At 33.7% G+C, this 12,872-nt stretch overlaps 1 protein-coding gene across 1 annotated transcript; it reads right to left on the bottom strand.

The window, feature by feature from the left end:
- Positions 1–772: 772 nt before the first annotated feature.
- LOC127870430 (uncharacterized) lies at positions 773–5,918 on the bottom strand. The gene is made up of 5 exons (XM_052413024.1): positions 5,814–5,918; positions 4,896–5,090; positions 2,099–2,337; positions 1,779–1,932; positions 773–1,329 (listed from the first exon to the last, which is right to left on the bottom strand). The coding sequence occupies exons 2-5, from the start codon at positions 5,056–5,058 to the stop codon at positions 956–958; spliced, it is 930 nt and encodes a 309-aa protein (XP_052268984.1). The 5' UTR covers positions 5,059–5,090; positions 5,814–5,918; the 3' UTR covers positions 773–955.
- Between the last annotated feature and the right edge of the window lie 6,954 nt (positions 5,919–12,872).

The following is a 12,872-nucleotide window of genomic DNA, read 5'->3' as shown; positions in this document are numbered from 1 at the left end:
ACGGCATATGCAGTTGTGCGTGAAATATCTAAATAATGTATAGCTCTATATGGCACACATTCGCCTGTATGATATTTCAACAATTGCTCGCTTTTTTTGATGTTTTAATTTGCGAAACCTTAACCTGAATAAGCACGTATTGTTTTGAAATATGTTTGTTACATGTTCAAACTTCTTAATTGCTATATTCGCTTTTATCTTTTAGCTAGCGAGAACAATCTGAATAATAATGTAGTGTTTTGTCATAGATTTGTTACATGTTGCATTATTAAAACAATTCGATTTTCGCGGGAAACCGCCTGACTTGTTTCAAGCATAGCTCGTATACAATTTCTACAGCCCTCACACACGTGACGATGGTCAATTCAAATAAAACAATTATGAATACGTTTTATTCGCAATTTTGCTCTTTTCTATTTTTTACGATAAACCATAATTGAATATTATTCCGAACATTTTGTTTCAGATGGTGAAAATTTACAACCAGATCATCGTTCCAGTTTGGGAAGGAATTTAACTTTGGTAACCGTGGTTACCGCTAATGGGGTATGCATTCAGTCGTATCTTTAATTGGTAAAATGCGTGTTTGCAAAGTTTCGTTCCTGAATAGCTTGTGAAATCCGCAGAGGCTTAAAAGGGTCGACACTTTTATGGAATGTTTTGTTTAAAGGAAGGATCTTCCAAACGAAAACCAGTAGGAAAGTTGCTTTTAATGTATCCATTTATATTGAAAGCTAATGTCAATAAACACTTATGTAAGAAGAAAAGATATATTTTTATTTGTTATTTTAATGGCAAACATTTACATGTGGTTAACAAGAATATAAACATTAGTTAAATGACCTTATGCAGTTATTTATTTGAAATTTTTAGTGATAACACAACTTGATAAAAACGTTTTAAAATGTACATATAATCAAAGAGAAGAATAAGTATCGATGTCATGTTGGAGCAGTTAGTAATTCTCAGGACACACCCATGAGAGTCTAGCAGAACAGACGCCAACCCCAATGCGGCCTCCTGAAATGACCCTATTGAGAGCGATGTAGATGTCCTGGTTGACACCCCCACTGCTTGGATCAGACTGACCATTCAGGGCGAACAGACATTTGTGGCACAGTATCTGGTTGAGGCCTCGGTCGTTGGTGATGCGCACGTGCTCGTTGCTTATGAAAAGGGTCACGCGATTGACGGAACCCAGTTGCACGGCATTTGTATAGGTGGCAAGGAGCCTAGGTGGGTCTGGGCAAAGGTCGCTCGGTCTGACGTAGACATTCGGGTGGATAGCGTCAATTTCAGCATCGTTGGTTTGATGATCACTGTCTCCAGCTTTTTTTAAAACATATTGGGATAATTGCAATATACGAAAAGCATCAATGCTTAGATTATTGTGTAGAGACGTCTCTATTTAAAAAGAAAACGTTGTTAATAAGGTTTTATACGTTAAACTCTTCTTTAGCCTGAAAACTGTATACTGATTAACAGTCAGATTTGTCATATATAAATTGCAATAACTCTTAAAGTTCTGAAGTAATTTGGTAACTTATCAAAGTTGAAGTTTGCATAATAATAAACAAAATGTTAAAGATCGGATTAAAACTTCAGTCTCTTAATACCCCAAATATCTTTACATTGCGTGCAAATCATTGATAATTCAAAGCTAATACTAAACAAATCATGCGATAATTTTTTGTTATCGAAGTCGACCGAGGAAAATATAAACATTGTAAGATTCAAATGGCGATAGGGCTTTTACATATTCATGTAAAACTACATACAGTATCCGTTGTTGCTGACACTGTCTCCGATGTTGAACAACCAGCCCGAGCGGTTTTGAGCGCTGAGTTCAAGGTCAACTCTCAGCATCCTTTTTCCACAAAGAGGATAACTCAAACAGCCGCTAATGCAAAGTGGCAGCTTGTCAAAAGTTACCTATGACAGAAGTAATATGATCTATAGTGTCATATGTTAACTCGCTTACGAAAGTTGATAGAATGCAGTGAATACATTGGTGTTAGCGAAAACGCCATAATATCAAGGAAATAATTAACTGATAAAACACAATGGGTAAAACAAAGAATAACCGCCTCTCGCTTACTTTCAAAAGCGCTTTCAGGCTGCAAGGTACTTTGGGACTGATGTTGTCCGGCGGCACAATGACCTGTCCAACCCCTCCGAGAAAGTAAGACACTCCGGTTCTCCCGTTACCGAGTGACACCGTAGTTGTCCCGCGATTGCAGCAGCCTTTTTGTAGCACTGGTGCCAAAATATCAACGGGGTCATCAGGCACTAACGGCGCGTCAATCTGTAATGCCCTCTCTTCCTGTTCACCGTCATCTAAAATTATAAAGAAATTAATAAATGGAATTTGAATACATGCAAGTTTAGAGTCTTTGTATTGCACATTTTTAATATTACCAGCTTGCTTGCTTAAAATTGTGTTAATTATGAGCGTTATTCTTTTTTCCGAAAAACTAAATACATACAGCAATAGTATGACACCTTACTATATTAAACATATATTTAAAGTAGAGGTCCGGACAATTATTGCGTTTCATTTAAAGCAAGCGAACCTAATAATACTATGAATATTGACTGGTTTAGGAAAATACGGGTTATAATGGTCTGATAAATCATTTCATTAAATATCATTACAAACAGACAATGACGTGAAGATGGGAAATATTCTAACAGAAAATCGTATACGTGTTGACAAATCAAACCTTAAGTCTGTCATTAAAAATGTGCAGTTTGAAATTACTACAAATTTTATCAAACATATCACTTTGTACATTCAATTGAAAAAATATGTTTTATAAGCTTTGTCAAATAAAGGAATTTTAGAATTATACATGGATTTTAGCAAGGTTTGATAACTAATTCAAGCAAATTATTATTTGTGTTCTTGTATTGCTATTCTTAAACTGAGCAAAGTCTTAATTCATTTCAAAGTTGTAAGCCTTGACATTAAGTTCTATTACCAATTTAAGAATATACATGAATTGAGATCATAATACTTTTTTTACAAAAATGAAACACATCAAGCGATATTAAGACATAATAGAAAATACTTATGCTTTTGAATCATTAAAATATTCAACACTTATTTACCAAGGCTATTCGTGGACGTGCGTGTTTTGTTTCAACTATTAAATTTATGTCAATGCAATGTTTCGTTGTATTCATTGCAAGCGAACCAAATACTTGTATTTAGTAAAAATAACTGCTTTAGGACAACATCGATGCTGATGGGCAGATTTATTTTGTCGTTAAAATAATCGTGACAAGATGACCCTGACGTGACGATGACGATGGGAAGTATTTGTACACGAAACGTGTACATTCCTTGGTATGCCAATACATAAATATGTCATCAAAAATATGCAGTTTTAAACTACTAAATATTTTATAAACACATCACCTGGTATATTCAATCGAAAAATACTGTTTATCCTTTTTTTCAAAATGAATGATATTCAAAATTGTATACATCTTATACACATCTTAAAAAGGATATATAACTAATTTAGTATATGAGTACATTGAAATAAAACCTGCGCAAGTGTCATTGTTGCACTGCATTCTCGCACGGAGAAAGTCTTAATTCATTAAAAGAAATACGTCTTAAGATTACTTACTATGATGTATTTTAGAATATGCCTATAACCTTAAAATAAGAAAATATCAGCAATGTGGGTGTTTAACAATTTACCTACACATATGTAGACGTAAATAAATATTAAGTCGGATACTACAGTCAGATGAAAGTTTGTAAATGCATGCGTATTTTATCCAATTTAGTTTGATTGTATAACATAAATAATCATCATGCATCACAAAACAAGTGGTGTAATGATAGAAAGATCTGTGTTAACTGAATACCTATAATACACATTTCGTTATTGCTAATTGATATATCAGTCACAACAGTCTCTGATTAATCAACGAATACCCCGAGTGTTACTCCAATCACTGGCAAAGGAATGTTTCAGTGAATACACATTGTGAGTAAATTCTGCGAGAATTAGAAATAAAAACAGCTATTTTAAGAAATTACATGTTCAGCTTTATACCATTTTGACGTTGACAAAACATGCAATTGTGGCGAATGCCTATTCTAAAATAGTTGTTCACTGTTAACAGCGATATTGAATATTGATAGAAAAAAATAACTGTTTATTTAAATCATGACTCTCATCTTTCAGATGAACTATACGGTTATTTTCAATTTTCCAAAGGTACGTTTAAGTGCGTCTATAATACAATTGATTCAAATACGAATGTTATTTGTAACCAATATCGTTAGATTTCTGTTTAAGATGGGATTTATATTCGCTACATGGTTCAGCGCATTGACGAGTGTATTGAGCCGCATATTGCGACAATGGGTCCGCTTATGTGACCATGAAACCTTGAGTGCTTTTTATAACAAATAACGTTTACATATCTATACACCTGTTTAAAATAAATTTTCAGCTTAATTGATTGCCCATAGCTCATATCCATCCACTCTTATCACGTTTATCGCTAACATCAATCATGTGCTCTTAGATCTAATGTGTATCTTATAATAACTGTTTCAAATAAATTCTCTTCGTGTTCATACCCGTTTTCTAATTTGCCTATTTTATGGTTTTGATAACTAAAATTATAATTTATTTCTCTGGCAAATATAAAGGTATATATTTTAAATATTCCACTATGCAAAGTCCCCGTCTAGCCGATTGTATTTAATAATATACTGTTCAACTGAGCGCCAATAAATACAACTGCTGCATGAAAACTCAATGAAAGAAAGAAACCAAGGCATTATCCTTTACTCGAGAAACAGAGAGAACGTTGTTGAATGTGGTTCGATGGAAATTTAATTATATAAATAGCCTATTGACCTTAACCTTGATCGGCTTTCTCGCCAAGTTGTTCCATGACGCGTTCTAAAAGGTTCTCTAGTTGTTCTTCGCGCTTCTCCTCTACTGCCTGTTCAACGGCATGCCTCGACAGGGCGCTCTCCGTTGCCCATAACAAGACTAACACGGACACAACTTGAACGATCCTCATATTCGCGGTGGTCCAAGAGTCGGAAATACGACCTGCATACATAATTAAAAGTATTATTATGGCAGTTGGTAATCATTTAGTAAACAACTTTACCTGCATACATAATAACCTTTGAAATAGTTAGTGTCGAAGTTAGTGATCATCCAATCTAGTTTATCAGAGGCAAAAACAACATGCGTTAATAATTATCATTGCATTAAGTTATCATATAGTCAATTCATCTTGCATACACATATTCATTCCAGTACGTGGTCATTTATCCAGAAAATCATGTAATAGTAACCATGACAGTAAGTGATCCTATAGACATTAGCACGGCTTCCAAACATAATTAACAATGTAGTTAGTGATCATTCAGTAAATCATCTTATAGGACCTATATAGGCATTGCTTTTAATGATCAAGTTACCCACACTACAAACGCTTATAATTCGAAGTGCATTTAGTGATTGTCTGAAGTTAACAATGAAATTGAAATTTGCATGTAACTGCATTTATATATTAGTTCGCATCTAGTAAATTACGCGCCTTACATAATTGGCTATCATTGCAAAAGCTGATTCAAATTATAGTTGCTTTGTTTAATTCAGTATATTTTATGTTTCAACATCTAGTTTAATATTACATATAGGCATCATATAATATAAAAGTAATATGAAACAGACATACACGACTTAGAGATATTCTACTTACATTGTGTATAGGATTTATAACATTATCTGTAACCTCATACGAATTTACTCAAAAGCACATACCTGAGGGTTTTCTCAATTTCAAAGTGTCCTCTGAAGAATAAAGCTTTCATTGCTCTTGTCGGGTATATATAATAGTTAACATCCAATTATGGCTTATGCCGAAATTTCATCCGCACCCAATCGCCGATGGCCATGTATGACAACAACATCATTTGATCAGTTCATCTTTTTGCATGAAAGAAACTAACCAATCGGTAAGTGTGTCATCAAAAAGATAACTGTTTACTCATGGTGTAGGTTTGTGAGTAACGATATATATGTAGCGTCATCGTCCATTAGTATACATATGTATCCGGTTGGTTGATACAGCCTTTGAGTTTAATTGCGAATTAATATCGTTTAGTGCCTGTTACCGATATTTCGCTATCGTGATTGACGCAAATGTCTCTGTTTTCTCCAAACATAATGGCGATGTACATTTCACAAAACGTTCTACCTGAATAATCAATTTTCATAACGTGATTGGTTTGTTTAGTCATCGAATTTGAAGGCTAAACATAATCGGAAGAATCTATAATAAAATTTTTAGTATTTCATTTGGGGAATGGGAATTTACCGTCAAAATTTCATTATGTGTATTTGATAAATCATTTGTTTCGTTTTCGGTTCATTGCCGTGTTTTGGAGTATTTAAGTATAGCTATTTATTTTAACACTGGCCCAGTCTGTAATGGTTTATTATGTTTGCCTCAAGCTTCTATCGACTTTCCGTAAGTGTTCCGTGGCTTCAGTATCATTGTTACGGGAAGCGTTTGTCACGTCATATTTTCCAATGTCTGCGATGTTGCACAATTTAACACATATTTGCCGATCAAAGACGGTTGAATTTAAAAGCAGTTTAAATACAAATATCATAAGGATAAATATTCTTTAAAAGCCTAAAACATGGATATTGCAGTGGTATAATAACGATTCGATGAAGGTCAATTTTTCAATATCCACTTTGGGAGCGTTCTCAACTTCGTTTAGGTACTGGTTCATCTCATGAAGCGGAAATAAACGCTAATTATGAATATATTCCAGATAGAAGTTAATAATACTTACTTGAGTATCACATTCTCAATTATCTGGTGTGCATCCTTAAAACGTGAATATGCGATCTAAATACTCAACAAAAAATATAAAAGGTTTGAAATAACAACTAGAATTATAGTTCAGAGGAAGTTGGATCAGAAAACAAACGACAACACAATTGTAGATACTCGCTTTACGATTTTTGTAACACAACTGACCAGCTCGAAAGAACAAAAAAAAGATGGTCGATTGACAGGTTGCTTTTATATGTTCAAAACATCATGGCAATTATTTCAGTAGGTTTTGTTGTCGTAAAAGGCATATTTTTCTACACTAATGAACTGCGTTTGCGTTTAGCGAACATAGTGTTGCATAGTAATTAACTTTGAATTTTGACTAATTGCAAAATTAAAAACAATCGTATCAAATAAAAAGGCTATTTATCATTATTATTTTGATTGTTATGATTGTTATGATGATGATGATGATGATGATTATTATTATTATTATTATTATTATTATTATTATTATTATTATTATTATTATTATTATTATTATTTATAGTACTATAATTATTATTATTATAAGTATTATTATTATTATCAACATCATTATTATTATCATACAGGTGTTAACATCGTGCGTATTTTTGGTCACGTGGTCCACACTATGAAGCTTAAATTATGACATGCTTGACCAAATAGTGGTGCATAAGCAATTTTAATTTAAAATATTATAAGCCATGATGAATTAATTTCGAGAATTTCGGAAAGTTTAAGGAATTGTGCGGTGTTGCGCCTCAAATGAAGTATTTAATATTTATTGTATATGCGAAATAACATTTAATAGTTTTCAGCGGAAGGTCCCCCATTTATTTTTACAACGCCGATAAATGGAGACGTTGAAGCCAATGCTATTGCAAAGATACGTTGTAGCGATCCTGATTCGTATCTATACATTCCTAGCGATTTTAACTCCCGCAAATTAAATTTGCAGCATATCTTAACAAATGTTAACATTTGTAATGAGGAGTTTGCATATAGCTAAGATAATTTTGACATCATTAGATACTTATATGGACGGACACATTCGTTTGAGAAGTCATTCATTTTCATTATGATTTAGGCATGCTACCCATATCTTCAACCAGCCTTTTTTGCTGGTATAGACGGCCATTTCAAATCCTTTACAATAACTTAAAAAGTGTAATTGACAATCATATTGTCACCAACAATACTGCCCATTACTCTCCGATTATGGTTGATATTTAATATTAGTCAATGAATCAGACAATCTACGCCTTTAAGCAAAGCGTATTAAAAGTTATCACAAATGTTAATCATAGTTTTCAGGTTAACCCAATTATGCCTAGTGGACTCTACCATCCTTCTAAATTGGATCAATTTATTTCCAAAATAAGGGATGTCTAGTATATTTATTTATATATTTAGAATATTTCTTACAGAAATTCTTTTAAGCAAACAGCGCAGACCCTGATGAGACACCGCATCATGCGGCGTCTCATCTGGGTCTACGCTGTTTGCCAAGGCCTTTTTACTAGACGCTAGGCATAAATGGGTTAATGACCTATCACTATATCTGAATCAGTATGACTTCGATTTAACAAGTAACCAATAACATGAGACCTCGAGATTTGCCTTCAACACGTGTGTCGATAAACGTTTAGAATATATATTTCGCATCTTCTGAGGTCGATATACATTACTATAAACAACGCATTTGAGCAATTACTAAAAAATGTAGTATAAATTGTTGGAAAGAAATGCGGGCTAGTTCAAACTAGCATACGCAATATATACAATTAGATCTAATTGGGCGGGGCAGCGAAAGCTACAGTCTTAAACAGAAGAAACATTTGGTGCTCCGTAAATTTCGTCTTACTTATGATGTATTGGCTTATCCGAAATTTATCACAGTTCGTACTAATTTATAACGAAAATAAAATATAAGCTAGAAAATTTATTAAAAATGAGCAATAAAACAAACTAATGAGAGCTATTTAAAATCCAATGTATTTCTGGGCTGCTTTGGAGCAAAATCACTGTTAATTAGGAAATTTAAACCACTGAGTTTTCGGTACTTAACGTGTTGCAAGATTACTTGGCAAAAAATGTTGTTTTAAAAAAAACTTTTCAATACTAACTGACTTTGAATAGGACTCGATCATATATAACATAGATAATGATCAAATGATCCGCGTCATAGGAAAATGCGTCTTAAACGATATGATGCCAGAAAAGGCGCTGTCTGGTCAGAAGCTACGCTGTCCGTTACAAAGTCACGTAAGATTTCGCGTTGTTATTAACGGACAGGGTTGCTAACGCGTTAAAAGTCGTGCCATCTCGAGGAGCGAATTTTATTGGCGTTCAATTCCACAAATTTACTGATCATGAACTTACAACTATTTAATTTGTTTCTTCAATAAGCTGTTAAATGCATGTACGTTTTCAAATATTTTGAGAGTAAGTATAGTTGTACGAGTATAAAACCCGGTTCCGAATAGGATCTCTGTAATTGCACAGGAATTTTATCAACTAGTTGTATGCATACAATATGTTCACACTAAATAAATCAAGTTTTGTGGAAAAAAAACACAAAATATTTCACAACACAGTTTTTGTCAAGAATATTCAGCGGAAAGTACTAGTTTAACTGAACAGAGTATGGTTAAAAATATATTAATGTTATTAATGTTATCCATCGGGAGAATTTGACGGGCTGTGCACCAATATATATATATATTAACAATTAAGTGATTAGGTCACTAACATGCTGTGAAAGCTTTTGGAATAAAGATCGTTAGTACTATCTTTTACCTTATTCACGCAAGTATTCCTACCAATCACGCAAGTATTCCTACCAATGAGACCATGTCATTACAGCATTATATAATATTTATTGGTGTAACGTTTATCATCTTTATTTTATAATTCAAACAAATATTTGATACATTTTCGTATGATGCATACATAAACGCCAGCGCCCAAACAATGCAATCAATTACATAGTTATTGAATCCTATACATTATTCGAAGTACTGAATTTGAACTTGTTTTTAACGTCCGAGTGGTTTGATTCATTTACATATCTCGCTTAAAGGAAAACATTGCCAATTGTGATTTATCTATGACCGTCCTATATAGAGGGAAGATACCATCTTTATAAAATGTCCCTATGACGGTTGACAGTTGAATGCGGTTCATAACCTGCTTGAGTAATAAAGGGTATTATGATTTCCCCACTGTTAAAGAAGTGAAAATGCAATTTGGATCAGATGCAAGTGATGTCATGCGTGTTTTCAAAGATCCAATTACATGTAATAGAAATTAAACAACAGCATACTGATTAAAATAATATATTTACACTAACAGTCGTTATGTTTCTTAAGTGTGTGCCTATTAATAAGTGTACATGCGTGACATGTAAATTTGTTTTTCCTAAAATGCATTATTACACAATTAACTATTTAAAATACAATGCTTTTGATGGTATTGGGTTTAAGCTACCTTCACATCATACAATGCAAGTTAAGCTTTGTATGACCGGGAACAGTAAGTGTGTATGCATAGAATGTAAATTTATTTTTCCTAAGCCTTATTCATGCATTATTACACAATTAACTCTTTTAAAAACAATGTTATTGATGGTATTGGGTTTAAGCTACCTTCAATCAAACGCGTGCAAGATAAGCTTTGTTTGGCCTAGAAATCTAACAGAACAACTCCTATTTATGATTTCCAGAACATTAATATTGGTCCTGATTCTGGTCATAGCGTAACCGTTATCATACTTTCATACTTTATGTTTGACAAGATCCCGCTCATCTTCGTCATTTAAAAGGCTCCATGACCTGTTCGTGAATTGATTACACACCCAAGAACATCAACCAATGTACAATAGTGTTCATATACCCATTTATGCCTAGCGTCTAGAAAAAAGGCCTTTGCAAACAGCGTAGACCCAGATGAGACGCCGCATGATGCGGCGTCTCATCTGGGTCTACGCTGTTTGCTTGATGGAATTGCGGAAAGAAATATTCTAAAAATAGAAATAAATATACTAGACATCCCTAATTTTGGAAATAAATTGATCCAATTTAGAAGGATGGGAGAGTCCAATAGGCATAAATTCACGGACGGCAACCTTCATTTTCAGTTTTGTGCTGTCTAACAGATGGCACGGAACGATGCAGCGCTATCAATTCCATTTTAAGTGTATGATCCGAATATATTAAACACATACTTATCTTGCAGCTGAATGGTTTTGGAGAAGTGACATGTACACTTGTGTTTTACATTTATACAAGCCTTTGCACTGCTACTTATTAAAATAAATATTAAAACATCACCATGCAAACATTAAATTAGAAGACAGATAAGCGGATGTTAAACCGTTTGGAAATACAGATGTTACAAACTATTTATGGTAGAATAATCCAACAGTGAATTTATTATGATAAATTAGAATTGTTTCCCTTTAATTAAGTCCATATACTACAAAATGTGTCAGCGTCGTAGCCACGCTGAGGCACGCCGAGATTACAAGGATAAAAAATATGTCAAAAAATATAATCTATATAAGAAATTGTGGCAATTCAATAAATTTTAGGCACTATGATATTTACAAACAAATATTATCATTGAGTCATGGTTCATGTTGAGGTATATCATTATTTCATTTTGTTGGCTGAGGTATTCAATCAGTAAAGATGGAGACAGGAGAGTTGAATTAGCGTTCAATAAGATTGATATTTAAAAGTGGAAGAATAATAAAACATGTTGAAACAGTGAAAAAGTTTTTCACAATTCTTGAAACATTATTCGCTAAAATGTTTGATATATCTGTTTTCTTCATAGTATAAGGTAGATCTATATTATTTTAGTATTTCAATAATAAATATATCAAGCAAATTATATTATCGATATACATATTATGAGGGAGCTGCGTCTCATTGTTGGCTCGGCTGCTTTCGGAGAAAACCCGAGCTATTGTTATAGCCAGCTCGTCGTGTTGTGTCGTGTCGTCCGCCGTCCGCCGGCGTCGTGCTAAAACCTTGACATTTTGCTTTAAAATCAAAGTGCTTCCACTTACAACTTTGAAACTTCATATGTTGATGCACCTTGTTCTACACGCCACACCCATTTTTGGGTCACTAGGTCAAAGTTCAAGGTCACTGTGGCCTCTAAAAAGAAAATTCTAACAAGCTTTCATTCATTAAAAAATGCACCCGCAGCCGAGCGTTGGCACCAGTTCACCTTGTTTTCTTTTTCTATCTGACTTCAAATGAATTATATGACTATTTTTCTATATTAAAGGTTGTTACATCATTGTCACTTCAAACACCGTTTATGGTAACATAATCTAAAATTGACAATAAACTTGTAGCAGATTTTTTTGTTAACTTTATTGATACTAAACGGTCATATGTAGCGTCCACGATTCCGATTATTTAGGTATAAAATGTGGTTTAAATGGCCTTTAAAACGCACCAGAGACGTTTTAGGTATACACAATTTTCAGGGGGAGCATGCCCCGGACCCCCGTAGCATGCCCTAAGATACTGGCTCGGCTAAAATTTAGGTCTGGCTACGCCACTGTGTGTCGAGTTTTAAATGTAAAAAAAATCAATAATTGAAATAATGTTGTCGCTTTCAATACGTCAGTCTGCTTTAATATGAGGTTTCAATTACAAAAAAGATCTGCTAAATTATAGAAGACGGTCGAAAATCTCAAGAACACACGTTTGGCCTCGTGACTTCTTTTGCGCATGCACGTGAATTAAATTCCACGAGGCGAAGTCACATTCAACTGAGACGACATGTGCAAACCTTGCAATTTAAAAGTATTTAATACGCCATTGTACGTATTGCTGCTGACAAAGTCAATGAAAAAGTGTCTGTAAGTATTTGGCGAAGGAAATTATGTTAACGGTTACAATACAAAAAATAAATGGAACGTCCGAAAAACACTGCTTTCAGGAAAATTAACGCGAACCAGTTATGCCCCTAAATAACATCATTTCCTA

This window comes from Dreissena polymorpha, chromosome 2 (assembly GCF_020536995.1).
Source record: "Dreissena polymorpha isolate Duluth1 chromosome 2, UMN_Dpol_1.0, whole genome shotgun sequence".
NCBI lineage: Eukaryota > Metazoa > Mollusca > Bivalvia > Myida > Dreissenidae > Dreissena > Dreissena polymorpha.
Note: the sequence above shows the minus strand (reverse complement) of the source record. Positions and strands in the feature narration are given on the sequence as shown.